At 43.7% G+C, this 19583-nt stretch overlaps 1 protein-coding gene across 5 annotated transcripts in view; it reads right to left on the bottom strand.

Annotated features, from left to right (window-relative positions):
• SPAG16 (sperm associated antigen 16) overlaps nucleotides 1–19583 on the bottom strand; it is a 422131-nt gene that overhangs the window by 156087 nt on the left and 246461 nt on the right. For 4 of the 5 annotated variants that reach the window (XM_039332823.1, XM_039332822.1, XM_039332824.1 and 1 more), the window contains one exon: nucleotides 19388–19514. In XM_039332823.1, the coding sequence (XP_039188757.1) occupies nucleotides 19388–19514 (127 nt within the window). Of the gene's footprint in view, nucleotides 1–18742; nucleotides 18855–19387; nucleotides 19515–19583 lie in introns of those variants that run through there. The other variant, XM_039332825.1, reaches the window with a different exon arrangement.

Genomic DNA, 19583 nt, shown 5'->3' with positions numbered 1-19583 from the left:
TTAATGCTGCATACTATGCAATATGATGGAGAACTTAGAGCAGAAACACTTTAGAAAATGAGATAGTTTGTCTATAAAGTCAGATATATTGTATAAGGTTAGGATTCATCAGCAGGGATTTTCTGTGCTTGGTTTCATAAATTATGAAAACTGTCCATTTGAATAGCTAATAATCTACTTAGTAATAACAATAGAACTTAGACTTATATAACACTTTACAGTGCTTCACAGCCCTCTCTAAGCATAATGCTTTATTATTGTTGTCATTTATATTTGTTTACAAATGGAGAAGTATAGATACATACTTTTGTTTCAACAATGGAAATTATTACAATTGCTCCATTTTTATTTTCGATTTTATATTGAGGATTAAGAGGTGAATAAAGAAAAAGATTCAGTTAGAACCCAGTTATTCAGCACTTCAGAGATACCTCAACTCTGAGCCTTAACTAGTCAACATATTTTGAGAAAGAATAAGTCTCTTTTGGATATGCCTTGCTACATTTTACATAGACAAGTGTTCTGTACTAAAACAACATAATTATACCATATAAATATAATTAAGCAGAGAAGGAATACTAAGAAAGTTATTGATATAACTATATTCTATTTGTTTCTAAACCCTGGAATGTACTAAGTGTGGAAAGTATTTTATTTTAATAATCAATAATAATCATAGCAGATTCTTTATTCCAAATAACTTTATTTCTCTCGTGGTCTCAGCTATCCCCTAATCATTGACACAATTCTATGAGTTACTGAGACTGGAAACTATGAGAAATACATTATAACAATAGACTGTGAAACTACACTTCTAGTAAGCTATCAACTGATAATAGCAAAACAGAGTATCAAAACAAAGTACCTGGGCAACAGTAATTAACCAAAGAACCTCATCAATCAAACTTTCCCTCACCTACAAATAGGCTGCCCAGAAACCATCTATATAACAAAAGGCAAGCCAACAGACACCAGGAAAGACAATTAAGATAGACTTTTTGACAGAATCATATACTAGAACCAGCATGTACACAAACCCATGTTCCCAAACCCACACTGGAACCAGTCCATCTGTAAAAAAAATGTCTCTAATTTGTGCCCATTTTATAATAATAATAACAATAACAACAACAATAGTAATAATAATAATAAAGTTGGAAGGGACCTTGGAGGTCATCAAGTCCAACCCCCTGCTCAGGCAGGTAACCCTATACCATTTCAGACAAATGGCTGTCCAGTTTCTTCTTTAAAAACTTCCAGTTTTGGAGCATTCACTGCTTCTGGAGGCAGGTTGTTCCACTGGTTAATTGTTCTAACTGTTAATTGTTCTCTGTAGCTGCCCCCCCAAACAAAACCCTTTGTTATTGGGCATTAAATGGATCACCTCCTTTCCAGAGCAGTATACCTGTGAAACTTAGGTGATGTCTTATTTGCATGTTTTCTCCTAGCTTGAAGAAAGAGACCAAAAGAGTCTTTGTTTTCTATTTTAATACTGACTGAGATCTACACTGTCTTTCCAGGCAAACTTTCAGAGTACTCCCTCTAGTCTTCAAGGGAGGGTTTACAGGACTACTTTGTTCTTCATTTCCAAACACAACACAAGCCCAATGTATCCCCTCTACCTTTAAAAATGTCAGTCAAAGCAGCAGTCAGTCTCTTTACCTTGGTTCATAGAATCCAAAAATCATAAGAGTTCGGGCCACTTATACTATTGAATCCAATGCCTTCCTCAATATAGAAATCAAAATTAAAGCATCCCTAATTGATGGGTTACTAGTCAGTGAAAAAAAGTTCCTCCTGTCCTGGGCTGGGTACTTATATTCAGTTGCAAACCCTAACTTTTCTTGTCCCAAAGGTGCTTTTTCAATAGACAACTGCTTTTCTTTGAAGATATTTTGCTTCTCATCCAAGAAACTTCTTCAATTCTGATTGGATGGTGGGGAATGGAAAAGTTTATATTCCTTGCAGACAGCTGGTCATTTGCTTTCCTTTAGAGTCTTTGAGGCCATCTGGATGTTTATCTGTGTCCTCAAGATCACCTGAGTGCTACAAATGGGTATGGAGCCTTCTTGGAACTGCTGAAAGGACTGTGTGGTAGACTGGAGATAGATGATGTCATATCCTCCCCCTCTGTTGAGAGAAGTCTGTTCAATTTTGATATAGATGGCCTGTCACGTTTTGAAGCCCAGTCTTGTTGATGTGACAGACATTGCTTCTAAACTTGCCAATGAGCTTGGGGGGAGGGGAGAGGTTTGGAATGCAGACATCAAAGATTAAGGAATCAGACTGTGGGAATCAAGGACAATGGCCAGACCCAGAGATGCTTTCTCATAACAATATTTCCCAACTTGATTGGGCAATGTGACTTGACCCAGAGGGATTAGGAAGAAGTTAATGCTTTTACTATAGGAGTTTGGGAGGGGTCCTGCCAGAGTTGGTTTTACTTTCCTGCCAATATGGTGTTCTCAATAAAGCTTTGCATTAAGAGATTGGAAAGTCTTGAAGGTGTTTGCTTGGTTGGGTTCATCAGTCAGAACTTTGACACTAAACCACCTCTTTTTAAAATCTACCTGGAGGGTCCCAAGCCTCTGTAGCCTGTCCAGTAGTCTCCAGAAGAGCTGTGAAGACTCAGGGGAAGATGGCAAGAGTGAGGCCAATAAAGAAAGACTATGCCATCGGCCAAGCAGATTCCAGGACCCAAGAGATGGGAGCCTGCCCAAAGGAATCACTGACAGTTCATGATGAAGCTGCAATGACAGGAACCCAAAGCCAGATGGGAGAGGCGATGTGGCAGGTCGTGATGCCAAAAGAGGCCGAACCCAACTTCCCATCAATCTCCCCTGGGGAAGCATCCGTCCAGGTTCCAAGGTGGAAGGAAAGGAGAGCTGTGGAATGGGAAGAGTTGGTGCAGTGATGGCCTGTTGCAGCCCATCGGTTGAGCAACTAAGAGAAAGTTCCTCAGCCTAGAAGTGCAAGGAGGAAACCTGCACGGAGAGTGGAACTGTTCCCTGGAGGGGGATCCAGCCAGCTTGCAGTGACCACTTCTGGGACGTTGCTTCAACAGGAATTGACCGCTGTGTCAGATGCAGGGACAGCCAGAACCCAGAGGACTACTGCCGCCCCACAAACCATCCATATCTCTGCCCAAGGATCCGCCAGACTTTCGCAAGCAGCAGCTCAGACATAGGAAGCTGCTGGATAACTACTGTTTTAACCGGTGGCTGTAGATGCCCAGCTTCAGCATTTCCCTTAAGGAGCGGGATGGCTGCTACTACACTGGGTTGTCCTGGGACTTCCAGGGCTCCTGCCAATTAGGATGATGTTCGACAGCAACCCAGACAAACTGCCATTTTTTTCTGAACCAGGTGTGGGCATACCTGGATCACTACGGCCAATGTACACCGATTATCTGGCTTGCGTTGATATGGTTGTGGCTAACTTGGAGGGAGAAGTGGCAGAGAGGGAGCCCCCGACCTGGAAAACTCAGGGCCCAATTCGAGGATAACATGCAAGCTTGGTAGAGCAGAATTTGAAATCCAAGCCATCAGGCAAGGAAACCGTCCAGTGATGGAATACATTCGTGAATTCCGCAGAGTGGTGGGGAGGCTGAGACACTGGCTGGAGCAGCTTTTGATGTACTACTTCAGGGATGGCCTGAATAGAGAACTGTAGCATATGTGCTTGCCTCAAAGACTACCAGACTGGATCCAACACTAGTATGAACTGGCCACAAACATGGAATTGGACCTGGTAGAATATAAGAAACACTGATACAATATAAGAAACACAGGGGAGCTGAACCCCATCCAAACAGGGGCCAGGGTAGACAACTATTGGGGCAAAAGACCCTGTCACGCTGAGCCCTGAACCTGCCAAGCTGCCGAGTTGCCCAGCTGGAACTGTTTCCAATGTGTTATCAGGTAGCGGTTTGCCCAGCACCAGCTCCCAGGGGGGTTCCAAGGAACTCAACTCCCCAACCAACAAGGAAACCACTGAAGAAGGGAAAAGAGAAATCTTGAGTGGCAAGACAGGTCGTCGAGGTCTCACCCTCTAGCAGCGAAGAGGGGAGAACTCTACCTGGGGACAATTTACAGCTAAACCTCTACAAGAGTGAAAGCGAGGGGAAGATGACCTAATGGTAAGTAAAACCATCAATCAGTCCAGGTAGAGATCTTAGAACCTAGCTCAGGAGCAAAGGGGGTAGTGAAGGACCTAATAGACTCTGGGTGCACCAGATGCTGGGTCAGCTTGCTGATGGTGTACAACTTGGTGCTGCGGGTGTGGAAGCTAAGCCGACCCCTAAAGTTTGAGCAAATTGACGGCTCAATGATGGGGTTGCCTGCCTCCTACCTAACTGAGCCAGTACTCCTGAAGTTACAGAACCACAAAAAAAACCATTTGATTCATGGTGGCATCGAAGATAGCCAAAGCCATGATCTTGGGGCTGGCTTGGTTAGCAAAATGGTGCCCCATAGTGCATTGGGAAAGGAAGAGGAGTGAGGCAGTGATCGCAAAGAGGACCCCATCCCTTTAGTGGAAGAGCGTCCCGGGGTAACTGCCAGGGGGAGGTGAGGAGAGTCTCTGAGAACACAAAGAGAGCATCAGAATAACTATCAGAAGTTCCAGCCATCACCCCAAAATACTGGGACCTAGCCGAGGTATTTAGTGAGAAGGAATGTGACACCTTACCCCCACCACTACTATTGCCCTATGGATTGTGCCATCGAGATCTTGCCAGGAGCGAAACTCTCTAAGCAAAAAATGTATTCAATGACCCTGAAGGAGATGAAGAAACTGAGAGACTGTATTGACAAAAACCTAGCTAGAGGGTTCATCCAAGCCACAAAATCCCAAGTGGCAGCTCCAGTGCTGTTTAAGGAAAAGAAAGACAGCTCATTGAGATTGTGCATGGATTTTCATGGAATAAACAGTGTGTATGTGGAAATATGTACCCCCTCCCCTTCATGAAGGACATGCTAGGTCACTTGCTGAAAGGGAAACTATTCACCAAGCTGGACCTGAGGGAGGCATACTATCAAGTGAGGATCAAGCAAGGCGACGTGGAAGACAGTCTTTAACTGTCTACTAGGCTGTTACCAATTTAAAACGATGCCTTTTGGGTTACAGGGAGGCCCTGCCGTGTTCATGCAATTAATTAATGCTGCATGAGCATCTATATAAGGAGATTCTAATCTATCTTGATGACATATCTATACCGAGACAATGGAGGAGCATGTGAAGCTAGTATGGCAGGTGCTGAAGAAACTCTTGGATGCCAAACTGTACATCAAGTTATCCAAGTGTGAGTTTCACAAGACCAGGCTAAACTATTTGGGCTACAGAGTGTCATGTGAAGGAGTCGAAATGGACCCAGGAAAAGTGAAGTCCATTCTAGATTGGCAAGTTCCGTGAACCTGTAAACAGTTGCAAAGTTTCCTTGGGTTCGCAAACTTCGTTTATTTCGTCCTTCACCAGTATCACCCTGCTGATCATGGAATTCTTAAACACAGGCCTGGGGGGAGGGAAACCCTGACCTAGCCAACCAAGAATTGGATGATGAGTTCCAAGCAGCATTTGAGAAACTTAAGAGACTGTTTGCAATGCAGCCCATCCTAAAACAACCTAACCCTGAAGGGTCATTTGTAATTCAAGCAGATGCCAGTGATGTTGTGGTGGGGGCGGTGTTGCTTTAAAAGAATGGAGAAGGACATCTGCAGCTATGTGCTTTCACTTCTCCAAAGCTAAATGAAACTGAGAAGTGATGGGTGGTGTGGGAGAAGGAAGCCTTCACCTGCAGTGGGCCCTACTGACATGGAAACAATTCTTAGAGGGGAATAAGGTCTCTTTCGAAGTTTGGACTGATCACAAAAACTTAGAGGCACTAAGGACCCCATGCAGACTCTCCCCTCAATACTTCAATTGATTTGATTTTACTTTGAAGTACATCCTTGGGGGAGGACTTTCTAGCTGATGCACTGTCCCGTTTGCCCCAATACAAAAGTTCCCAAGAGGAAGTAGTGAACCCTATTGTCTCCATGAGGCAGTTGGCAGCATAGGTGACCACTGACAGCAGGGGAAAAGAAAGACCTCCCTTCCTGGTAACACATTCATGCAATAGATCAGGCATGTCAAACTGCCGGCCCACAGGTCAGATGCATCATGCTGAAATTGCGCCCACCCAATTGCCGGCAATGGGGAAAAAGTCGCGATACGTTGTGTGACATCGCGAATTTGACATGCCTGCAGTAGATGAAACAGAAGCTGCAAACCGATGCACACTGACAAGAACTAACATTGAGGGAAGGGTTGGCATGGAAGGGGAGCAAACTGTATGTCCCTGACAGCCTACGACTACAAATTCTACAGAGGAGTTACAATGCTAAGCAAGCTGGACTTTCCACTTGACTAAACAACAAGTCTGGTGACCAGGGATGAAGAAGCTATGTGAAAAGCTATGCTGTGTATACTGCCATGAAGCAGAGGCCAGGGAAGAGTGTGGGATTGCTGCAGCAAGTGGCTAACCCGCTCCAACTTTGGGAAGAAATAGCCATGGACTTTATAGTCGAGCTTCCAGAGAGTGGGGGAGTACGGTGATAAGGACAGTGGTGGGTCTGTTCTCAAAGCAAGCCCACTTCACAGCCTGCTCTATCCTCCCATCAATCCAGAGGCTGGCTAAGATGTTTTTGCAACATATTTACCAACTGCATAGAGTGCCCAAATGCATAATCTCAGACAGAGGGGTTCAATTCAAAGGCAAAGTTTTGGTGTGAATTCATAAAGCTGATAGGGTCCTCCCAGGGCAGTGGTTCTCAACCTTTTTAATGCCGCGACCCCCAACCGGTCGTAAGTTGAGGACTACTCAACCGGTCGTAAGTCGAGGATTACTCAACTGGTGCAGCACTGTTTGCAGAATGGGACTTTTGGCGGGCTCAGCAGGGCAGAGACAGCCTGGACAATTCCTATTGGCTTTTGAAAGCCAATAGAATTAGACTCTATTCAAGAGAGTCTATTCTATTGGCTTTCAAAAGCCAATAGAATAAAAGGGAGTAGCACAGCTAAGGAAAAGGGGAAAAAATGGCGGACTGCGTTGTTTGGCGACCCCCGTGAAATGGTCGTTCGACCCCAAATGGGGTCCCGACCCACAGGTTGAGAACCACTGTCCCAGGGCCTCAGCTCAGCTTTTCATCTGAGTATATATGGGGCTGCAGAATGAGCTAATGCAATGGTGGAACAATACCTGCATTGCTATGTCAACTATCTGCAGTCTAACTGGGCAGAACTCTTGCCGTTTGCTGAGGTAGCATACAATATTGCAATGCATAATAGCACAGGGCTCACTCCTTTTAAAATAGCCACAGGGGTTGGAATTTTTGTCAATAATAGAATGCCCGAGAGAAACCCACTAATGAGTAACACACTGACTGAATGGGTGGATTTCATCAAGAGCACCTGGAGTAATGTGAAGAAAGGTCTAGATAAAGCAACAGAGAGTCAGAAGAAACAGGCAGACAAGAAACAAGCTTCCCAAGGAACTTTTCATGTCAGAGATAAAATGTATCTATCTACCAAATACCTGAAATTGAGAATCCTGTGCAAGAAACTAGGTCCCAAATGCATAGGACCTTTCCCAATTGTAAAAGTGATTAATGCAGTTATGGTAGAACTGAAACTACCTAGAAAATTGGGTAAAGTGCACCCAGTTTTTCACTGCAGTTTGTTGAAACCAGCCAGGGGATCTAGGTTGAAGCTGGTCAAAAAGGAAGTGCCCATTCCAATAATAGTGGAGGGAGAGAGACATTACAAGATTAAATCAATCCTGGACTCAATGGTCCATAAGGGGAAGCTACAGTATCTAGTACAATGGAAGGGATACCCAGTAGAAGAAGTGACATGGGTTAAGCCTCATAACATCAGACCAAAGTGGCTAATCAATAGATTTCATGTGAAGTATCTGCAGAAACCAGGGGCATCCAAAGTAAGGAAGTGAGGGAGAAGAAATGGCTTAATGTGTGTTTCTAGTTTCTAGTTTTCCAGGTTCCTTCCAATTTTTAGGAAGGTCCACCTGTCAAGTTTCGAAGCCCAGTCATGTTGATGTGACAGACATTGCTTCTCAACTTGCCAACGAGCTTGGGGGGAGGGGAGAGGTTTGGAATGCAGACTTCAAAGATTAAGGAATCATACCATGGGAATCAAGGACAATGGCCAAGTGTCTGGCTAGAACCAGAGATGCTTTCTCACAACTATATTTCCCAACATGATTGGGCAACATGAGTTTACCCAGAGGGATGAGGAAGAAGTTAATGCTTTTACTAGAGGGGTTTGGGAGGGGTCCTGCCAGAGCTGGTTTTATTTTCATATGTGCAAGTATGATGTACTCAATAAAGTTTGCATTAAGAGATTGGAAAGTCTGGAAGGTGTTTGCTTGGTTGGGTTCGTCAGTCAGAACTTTGACCTGGCCTCTTTGACCCCTCTTTCTGTCCAAAATGTGGACTTTGCTGTCTTCAAAAAAGTGGCCTTTGTCGTTTAAATGTAGATGGACTGCTGAATCTTGTCCTCATAGGTTTGTTCTCCTATGTTGTGCCATACATTTATGAAGTGATTGTTTTGTTTCCCCATGTACAGATCTGCACGTCTCACTGCATTGTACTACATATACCACATTGTTCAGTTTGTGTCTCGGTGTTTTATTCTTGGGGTGGATAAGCTTCTGTCTTAGTGTATTCTTGGGTTTAAAGTGTGCATGTATGTTGTGCTGGCTAACGATCCTCCTGAGCTTTTCAGATATTCATGCAATATATGTAATGACAACATTACTTTGTTTATTGTTTTCTTCTTTGTCTGTTATGGAGGAGCTCCTACTTGGACTTCTTTTGGGATATTATGATGGTCCACTTGGGATAAACAAATGTTCTGAGGGCTTCCTTGATGTGTTTTAGTTCTTTTTTTCCCCATGTTTGCTGGTAGGCAGACCTTCAACTGGGTGGCATAGGGTTCTGATAACTCCCATTTTGTGCTCCGGTGGGTGGTGAGAATCAAAATGTAAATATTGATCTCTGTGTGAGGAGTTTCTGTAAACTTCAGTGTTAAGGCTTCTATCTTCCTTAATGTGTACTGCACAGTCCAGGACAACTAGACTATTTTCCTTAACATCTTCCCACATAAATTTGATGTATCTGTCCACAGAGTTGATATGTTTGGTGAATGCTTCCAATTCCTATGTTTTGATCTTGACCTAAGTATTGTCCACATGTATTCACAATTGATACTGTCCCCCAAGTCCAGGTCAACATAATCCTTTCATACTTCAAGCTGTGCGCAGAAGTATGACCAAACTGAAGAGACAAAGTATAAGCTTCTGCAGTACATCGTCCACATCATTTAGGACAAGCAGGGGTGATTAGGGAGAAGCAGTGAATGACACAACAGGAAACAAGAACAAGGAACACTACAAAGAGAAGACCAATGAATAATTCCCTAAACCATCCCCATCCTGGGAGCCAACTGGTAAGAAATGAGAATATACCACTGAAGACCCCCCCCCCATATAGTATCAATAGAAATCTTCAGATCTTTAGGATAATTCTTAATTCCTTCCTCCATGAGATGGATGGTGTGACTAATATTAACTTGATAATCAGTTATAAAAGTGCAGCACTGTGAGTGAACTAAAGCGCTTTTGCAGCCATCTTTTGCAGCCAGTACCATATCCAATGCTTGGCGATTCTGTATCACTACCTCCCATATCTCTCCCTATTCCTTATTGAGTTGTGTAAATGCCAATATGGTGTAGTTAAACATTTCCTCTGTCCAGTCACCTAATTCTATAATAGAATTATAATTCAAACCAACTCCTAAAGCTGAAATTAATGCTTGTGCAATGGCATTTCCCAGGCCATGAGGTACAGGATGGTGTTCAATATGTTCTTCATGTTCAAGGTGGCCCTCACCCCACCGATTGTGAATATGGAAGTTCCAATAATTATGTTGGATAATATAAACAAAAAGAAAGATAATCCCTGTGGTACATGTACCAGACCAGTAAGCTGGCAAAGATTTATAGGCAAACCGACCACAAAGGAACCACCAGTCCGGGTGGTTAGCAAGATAAATGCCTGGTTTGCCTTCTAACCCCTCAGGCATATAAGCTCTAATACCAGACATAGAAGCCATAAGTCCCATTGCTGCAAACAGACTACAAAGAGCAGAGGGGTCCTTCCTGTAGTCTAGACCAAAGGTCTGATGACATCTATGCCAACCATCCCACATGCTGTACTAACCTTCCATGTGACTGTGCAAGGTGCACAGATCCCTAACTTATATCTGGAAGAAGAATTAAAATGACTAAGACAAGCTGCTGCAGGGTGCTGTATACGCCCTCCCTAGTTTAGCATTTCACAACTTTCCTGCCCCAAACACAGAAAGTGTCCAGCCCCTTGTTGCATTGTTCATGCTAAACATAAAGGCTCCTAAGGTGTACCTTCCATGATCAATACATGTGTACCAGTGGGGGGTAGGTGTGTGTAAATCCAGCAATCTGTTATGTTCAAAAGCTTAACCCATGCTTGCATATTCTGTATATGGGTGTTGAAGCCCCAAATTCCTAAGAGGGACTGGGAAATTCGGGACCACCTCAGCCTTCTATTTTACTGGGAAAGATGGGGAATGATGTCTGTAACTCCCCAGAGTTTAGGCACAGATTTAGGATCCCCAGAATCAGAAGGAGGTGGCTGTTGTGCCAAGATATGATCAACTGAAAATGACAGAACCCCCTCCTGATGTCTGGTTTCTCCCGGAGACAGCATATCAAATGCCTTACCTTGGGTTTTATTGTGCAAATACCCCATTTAGGTTCAACCTCAGCATTATGGGAAACATCTGGTTGAAGTCCTGGAACTATCTTTCCAAGGTGAGATATACGTGATGGGGTCTTTGGGTTTTTCTGGCCAGCACCTGGACTCTCCCAACTATGAGACCTCCTCATCCGAGACATAGTGGGAGGCCTCAATTGTGGCAAAGTATCAAGGGAGTCCATGACTGGAGGGTCTGTGTTTTTTGCCATGTCACATACCTTAACCATGGCCAGAACCTGACCACCCCTTCCATAATCCCCCCCATAAGGGTAGATTAGGCTCCACAAAAAGAAAGAAAAAGAAAAAGAAAGAAAGAAAGAAAGAAAGAAAGAAAGAAAGAAAGAAAGAAAGAAAGAAAGAAAGAAAGAAAGCATGGAGTAGAAAAGAAAAACAAGATAGAGCAATACAAAAGAAAATATGAACAACCCAAAGAGAAAACTAGATGCCAGCCAAGACACAGAGGAGCGATGCCTGCGGTGCAAGCAAGCAGGAAGCCGGTGAGAGAAAACCACCCATGTGGAAGCCCAGCAGGCACAGGTATTACAATGACCAAAATGTCCCGGCATACAGGTCAGTGCTGGTCCACAAACAGAAGCTTCAGTCCAAGGTCTTCCTCAGCACGCAGTCCAAGCAACCTGATCCTCAGTGTCAGAAGGTGGCGAAGAGGAGCGAAGGTGAGTGTGATGAATCCAAGTACAAATTCCAGCAACTTGGCTGTGTGGGTAGTGAGAAGAACAATGAAGGGTCTTTTCCAGCGTTCAGATAAAGGGCCAGAATCAGTCCAGGACTTGACAAGCACCCAATCATCAGGAAGGAAAGGATGGAGTGGATGATCCAATCCCGGATGATGGAGGGCCTGAACAGCTTGAGAAATGGAAGAAACATTATTAGCAAGAGAGTGTATATATTCCCTGAGGGCTTGGTCTCCAAAAACAGGAAGGAAAGTGGATAAGGAAGAATGATAAAGAAAGGGCCGACCATACATGATCTCAAAGGGGGATAGGCTAAGAGATTGCTTGGCCGTGGTTCTCACATGCAAAAGAGTGAGGGGTAGTGCTTGGATCCAGGTAAGATGTGTCTCCTGAGCAAGCTTAGTGTCAGAATCCAATTATATTTCATCTCTAGTTACCAAATATAGAAAACCCCAATTCTGCCTTCTCTGGATTCTGCCATAAGAGGGAGAGAAGGGGGAGAACAAAGGGGCTTTATGGCTCTCACTTCCTTCAGCATACCTCTAAGGAACTGAATGTGTGTATTGCAAAAGAACTAACCATAAGAATGGGGCCATTTCCTTTCATGTAGTTTCTTTGAAGTCTCTATCCAGCCGGGCAGTAATGAAAAGGGGGTGGAAGTGTAATGCTTGAGACTGTCGCTGAAAGAGGGGGTTGATTGGGTGGGGCTACTGGGGAACCCCTTAAAACCTTGAATTGGAGAGCTTGGACTCCAAGTCCTGTCTAGAACGCCTGCAACCATTTTCTCTTAATAAAGGATTCCTGTTGGAAGTCATATTCCAAGAGTTCTGTCTTCTTAAGATGCAAAGTGGGGTGGGTCCTTACATTAGACAGGAGTTGCAAAATTAATCCACCTGGAAGGGAGACCCTTGCCGGGGGATTTTGCAAAAATTTACCATGTCAGACAATGGAGCAAGAGAGGGGGAAAACTCCCTGGAAAGAGAGCCGCTGACCCAATTGGAACCTTGCCAGATGTTGGGATCCAAGAAGTCAGAGTCCTCAGGAGAAGAAGTGGTGGAGACACAGGACCACAAGCCTCGCTGGTCAATGGGCGTTGGAAAGAAAAGTGAGTGGGGAAAGGAATCAAGGAAGGTGACCATGAGACGGGGGACCAAGCAACCAAAATGGAAGCAGGAAATGGAGAAATCCCTGCACGCAAATGAAGAGGGGGAAAGCTGGGCACTGTACTCAGACTGGATCCTAGAGAAAGCTATTGACCTGATGAAGAGAACTCTCAGCTCCCTAAGAGAGGAGAATCCGGAGCCCTACGGCCGTCCCAGCTCCTGGAGCCACAAAGGGAGAGACACCGAGGGGGACGTGGAACCTGCAACCCTGGTGACATCTGCTGATCCAGTAGTCCCCACCCCCTACCGGACCACAGATGGCAATCTGGACGGAAGACACTACCACCAACAACGGAGGCACTGATCCATTCCAAGACGTCCGCCGTAGGAGGTGAAATTCAAAGGGGATCCAACATGCTTGGGGTTTTTCCTAACCCAAGTCCTCAGCTACATGGAGGAATACGGTCAGGACATCCCCAGCGACAAAGCCCACATCTGGATCGTGCAGTCTGCCCTGGATGGACCGGCTGCAGATTGGGTGATGAACTTGCATGACTCCAATGCCCAAGAACTCAGTAACTTCAATCGTTTCATGTCCTCTCTGAGAAGACGATTTGAAGACCCCCTAGCTGATCGCAAAGCCCGCGAAAGGATAAAAACGATGAGGCAAGGCAAACGCCCAGTGGCTGAATATACACAAGAATTCCGGGCCATTGCCAGCAAACTGAATTGGCCAGAAAACATCCTCCTTAGCCATTTCAAAGACGGACTAAATTATGATCTATATGACGCTTGCCTGCCCCGAGGGGATCCACACCAACTTGAGGAATGGTACATCCTGGCAGAGGAAGCAGAGATCGACTTAGTGAAAAGACACCGCCGAGGAAAACAATGGAGCTGCCCCCCGCCTGAGCTGACACACGAACCGGTGAAATCATCGGCTACAGCCAAGAAGCAAATGGGGTGTTTCAAGTGCGGAAGAGAAGGGCATCGAGCTGTAGAATGCCGTTCCAAAGCCCCCCAGCACAACCCAGACAGATCCCCAATCAACAAATCCGGAAAGTCTTCAGCTAAGCCAAAAGAAACTGCCATGAGAATGATGGAAATTGCGGAACCCCCCCACTTCTGCTCGCCAAGGGGAAAGAACTCCAGCCTACACCACAGGGCCGGTGGATGCCTCAGATGACAGCTCGGAGGGCAAACCCCTGGTAAGTGGACACATCACACCCATCCTCAAGACAGTGACTGTATTAATTCCCCCCATGCCCAAAGCTGTGAAGGTGAAAGTCTTAATAGACTCTGGCTGCACCCGCTACCTCATTAGCCCAACACTAGTTGGGAATCTGGGCATCCCATCGAGGAGACTGGAACAACCAATCTCATTTGGCCAGTTAGATGGATCCATAGCGGGGGGAGTGCCAGCTACCCTAGCCACTCTACCAATACACCTCTCCCTGGGTCAAACGTGAGGAGGACATAATGTTTGTGGTGACCCCAGGCATGGAATGCCCAATGATTCTAGGGATGGAATGGTTGAAAAAATGGAACCCTTGGGTAAATTGGAGGACGACAGAAATCAAATTCCCAAAGGGGGACCCTATGGACTTAAAATCCGAAGGGAGGCTACCACAATCAAGAATAGAAAAAGCATCCATAGGAGAGGAAAAAGGATTAACAGAAATACCAGAGGAATATAGAGACCTTGCTGAAGTTTTCAGTGAGGAGAGGGCGAATGAGCTCCCCCCCCCACCGACCCACAGACTGTACCATTGAATTCAAGCCTGGGGCAAAACTCCCGAAGCCCAGATTATACTCCATGAGCCCAAAGGAGAAGGAGAAAAAGGAAAGATTCATTAAAAAAAAACCTAGAGAGAGGTTTCATTGAGCCAGCCAAGCCTAAAGTGGCTGCCCCGGTCCTTTTTAGAGAGAAGAAGGATGGCTCTTTACGTTTATGCGTGGATTATAGGGCCCTGAATACAATCAGTGAAAGCAACCTATACCCTCTACCCCTCATGAAGGACATGCTGTCATACCTATCGAAAGGGAAAAATTTTTCTAAACTAGACCTAAGGGAAGCTTACTATGGCGTGAGAATTAAGGAAGGGGACGAATGGAAGACTGCATTTAACTGCCCCATGGGGTGCTACCAATTCAAAGTCTTGCCATTTGGATTACAAGGGGGCCCTGCAGTATTTATGCAATTAATCAATGACGTTCTAAGGGAGCACCTGTTTAAGGGGGTCCTTGTTTACTTGGACAACATTCTTATCTTCACCGAAACAAAAGAGGAACATGTCAACCTTGTCAGAGCGGTTTTAAAGAAATTGCGAGCCGCTCATCTATATGCCAAACTCTCAAAATGCGAATTCCACCAGGAAAGGATAGACTACCTAGGTTATCGCATATCCCCACAGGGCATTGAAATGGACCCAGAGAAGGTCAAAGCAGTATTAGATTTGGCACCACCCCGCACAAGAAAGCAACTACAAAGTTTCCTGGGCTTTGCAAACTTTTACCGCCAATTCATCCCCTCATTTGCCCAGATAGCCTTGCCCCTCACTAACTTACTAAAAATGAAGGGAGCATCCTCAGTAAAACCTAGCCAGCCACTAACATGGACAATGGAGTGCCAAGCAGGTTTGAGAGACTAAAGAGACTTTTTTCTGCCGAACCAGTACTAAGGCACACAGACATGGACAAGCCCTTCGTAATACAGGCAGATGCAAGTAATGTGGCAGTGGGGGCTGTTCTATTACAAGAAAATGATGATGGAGTATTGCAACCCTGTGCATATACATCCAAGAAACTCACGGAAACAGAACAGCGCTGGCCCATATGGGAGAAGGAGGCATATGGAATACGTTGGGCATTACTCATGTGGTGACAATTCCTGGAAGGCAACAAAATCCCCTTCCAGGTGTGGACTGATCACAAAAATTTGGAAGCCCTGAAAACGGCCAGGAAACTCAATCCCAAACAAGCCCGCTGGTCCCAGCATTTTCACCAGTTCCAATTTAAGCTCAAACATTTACCAGGGAGAAAGAACTTCCTGGCAGATGCACTATCTTGCATGCCTCAGTATAACAGCACACAAACCACAGACTCTAAACCAATGATGGCAGAGTCACAACTGGCAGCACCAGTAACCACAAGAACCCAAGCTAAATTAAAGCCACAACTGGAGAGCCAAACTGGAATTGAATTCAGAAAAAGTTTGGAAACAGACGAATGGTTCCAGAAAAACAAAAATGTGTGCACAATGAGAGACGGGTTGCCTTGGGTAGGGGAAAAGTTATATATACCAACAACTCAAAGAGTCATTTTCATGCAGCTTTGCCATAACACAAAATCAGCAGGGCATTTTGGATTTGTAAAAACTTTACACTTAATTAAACGACAATTTTGGTGGCCATCAATAAAAAAGGACATAGAAAGTTATGTTGCCAGCTGCCCAACATGGGCATCTGCAAAGAGGTTGCAAGGGAAATCGCCAGGGCTATTACAACCATTGGCAAATCCCTCAGCCCCCTGGAGGGAAATAGCCATGGATTTTATAATGGAATTGCCAGAAAGCAATGGGAATACTGTTATCTGGACAGTCACGGACTTGTTTTCCAAACAGGTGCACTTTATCCCTTGCCAAAAGATTCCCACTGCAAAGGCCTTAGCAAAACTTTTCATCCAGCACATTTACAGATTGCACGGAGCACCCCAACGCATCATCTCTGATAGGGGAGTGCAATTTACGTCTGCATTTTGGAAGGAATTCTTATCCCTCTTAGGGACCACTCAGGGACTGACATCTAGCCATCACCTTCAGACAGATGGACAAATGGAACGTTGTCATTCAGTACTTGAGCAATATTTGAGATGTTTTTTAAATTTCCAACAAAGTGATTGGACGGACTTACTCCCTTTTGCAGAAGTTACCTACAATAATGCAGTCCACTCCAGCACAGGCTACACTCCTTTTCAAATAGCCACCGGTCAAAGTTTCAGCCCCATGGGAGCTGAAAATAGCATCCAGCAGCCTCAAAATATCCTGTCCATATTTTACAGGGGTGCCTTGAGTGGTGAGCAAACCACATTCTTTCCACAAGGCCCCATGTACATGTAGAACACTAAAAGCAAATTTACTGTCTGTAAAGATATTAACAACTGCACCCTCTAATAATTCCAAGGCCCTTGTCAAGGCAATGAGTTCAGCTTTCTGAGCTGAGGTACCTTGCAGGGAGAGCTGCTGCTTCCACTACCTGATCCAATGTGACCACAGCATAGCCAGCTATGTCTCATAAAACTGCTGCCATCTGTATACAGGTCCCTGTCCGCTTCCTTTAATGGCTGGTCAGTTAAATCCAGTTGGCCAGAAAATACTTCTGTAATAGTCTGCACACAATCATGTTCACTATCCTGTTCCAGGGGGAAAAGTCATGATACATCACATGACATCACGTGATGTCGTGAGTTTGACATGCCTTATTTAACAGCTAAACAGCTTATGTAAAAATGTAATGTGGATGATGTAATAATAAGAATGACTCAGCAGGTGTGTGTATCCCTTTAAGAGTCTGAGTATAAAAGGGAAGGTTTTTTTGCTGGAGTCCTTCTCTCTCTCATCTGTTTGACTGTTGTAACTCCTGTGTATTGGAATTTGCTTTTTCACCACGTGTATGTATTTTATTTCTAGTGTATATTTGTAGATTGTGTAATATAAACCACATTTAATACAAACCACAGTGTACTGCATTTACTCCTGGGTTACTTCAGCACAATAAGACTATGCATGCTCTGACAACATCTATCTTTTCTTGTAATTTAAATACAGTATTATATGCACAAAAATACAGTATTATCTGCATAATTATAGAATGATAGAGAGCAGGTGTTGGCTGGAGGAAGTTTACTGCATCATTTTTTTCAGGCATTTTAGAAATAATGAACTCTCTTTGAATGTGATTGTCAAGTCACTTGCTAGCCAGAAAGTTAGGTGATACTTTGTTAAATTATATGCTAAAATCAGGATATATAATGTCTATAGCTTTCCATAATCTTTGAAGGAAATCATCAAATTATACAACACAGTTTGACAAGAGTTATTCTTGACATTTTGGATTTGGAGCAATTGTTATCCTACCAATGCCTGGCAACCATACATACCTTCACTTCAAGAAGGCCGCACAGGGAACAACCATACTTCCCTTAAACAAGAGTTCCAAAACTGGGGTTCTGATAAGGCTTTACTTTTAGATATCCTACTAACTGGTAAGACTGTGAATAGGTACTCTCAACTGCATTCAGCTTGCTAGATGGAATGCATATTAGGCAATATTTTAAGCAGTTAGTTCCTAACTTGTTTAGAAATTTAGCTTTATAGACTAATATTACTACTGCAGATAGAGCCAGGTAACTCATGGGCAACAAATGCTATGCCCTTGTGACTACTTAACAATTAGGGCCTGGATTCTGCAATTTCCACATTATTTTCAGATGTAGTCCACAAAGAATGTACTGTAGTAACACATGTGTCAGCCCAACAATGTATATGAGATTAAGAAATCAAGGTCAGAATTGCTTTTATTATAATGGCTATATTAACAAAACTTTGCAACTTTGAAAATGCTTTACTTTCTCTTTATCTTCATACAAACTAGGGAGAGGCCTCTATGAGACATTTACTCGAACCAATTTCCTGGATTGGACTCAAGTCCCTCTTAATTGACTGTTGCTTGCTGGTTGACTCTTCCTTTTTTCCTTCAAGACTTTTTCCAATTCTGTTGACATGGCAATCATCCAGGAATGAGCATTATTAGGATTCACTTAGGCTTGGTTATTACAGTTCCAGAATAGCACCAGTTGAAACTGACCACAGATGTTCCTTCCAAACTGTTCTTTTAGTAATAGACTGAAATCAAAGGGAGAGTCCAAACTAACCTAAATAACCAGCTGTGCAAGGAATCGTCATTTTATTTGAATTCAGTTTCACTTTATTGTCCTTCATCATTTCATCCAGAGAACTATCAATTACCTGCACAGCCCCACTTGATGAAGGTGGAAAAAAGAAGATATTCTCATTCAATTCCAAATTTCTTGATAACTGCGGCAAGAGCTTAATACAGATATTGAACAATAGGGGAGAAAGAACTGAGCCCTTTTAGATTGTGCCGTGTAGCTGAACAGAAATCTCTCAAAATCACTCTTTGGTGGAGATCCTACAACCAAACACACCTAAATCATTAAACTGCTGCAGTAAAATTACATTGTGACCAATAATGTCAAAGTCCTTGGAAAGTTCAAGCAGAACCATAATGTAGAAGTCACCAGGTCTCAAGGTAAAGGTCAACCATCAAGGCAACCAAGTTTTCTTTAATATTATATTCAGGCCTGAAGCCAGACTCAAACAGATTTAGATAATTAGCTTTTTCCAAACTGGATGCCACCATTCTAACACTTTGCCAGGGCATTAAAGACTAACAGAAATGAACATTTCAAGATGAATGCAAAAAGATATATGATCTAGCTTACTACAAACTACAACAATTCAAACTAAATGTTTGAAAATAATATATCCCATAAAATTACTGTTCATGTAACACTCAGTAGAACCCAAATACATCTCTTTAATAATACAATTTCTCCTTAGAATCTGATTTGTAATTGAAACAGATTTAATTCTTGCCCAGTAAGCAACCACTGAAGTTGTCCAATATACATGAATTAGTAATACATCTCAAAGCCTGCTTACCATTCTGGCATCCCACAAAGATAAAGTCTTGTCTGCAGAGCTGGTGAGAATAATATTGGAGAAAGGAAAGAACTCGATGCTGTTTACTGAATCCTTGTGGCCACGCAAGGTATACCTGCATCGTTCACTGTAAAATAATATAATTATGTATCTTGAGCAATTGTGAAATAAATTAACAAGATCAAAGGACAATATG

The sequence above is a fragment of the Crotalus tigris genome, unplaced genomic scaffold (assembly GCF_016545835.1).
Source record: "Crotalus tigris isolate CLP2741 ecotype Arizona unplaced genomic scaffold, ASM1654583v1 scf7180000024464.508515016:1373766, whole genome shotgun sequence".
Lineage (NCBI taxonomy): Eukaryota > Metazoa > Chordata > Lepidosauria > Squamata > Viperidae > Crotalus > Crotalus tigris.
This window is presented reverse-complemented; position numbering and strand designations above follow the sequence as displayed.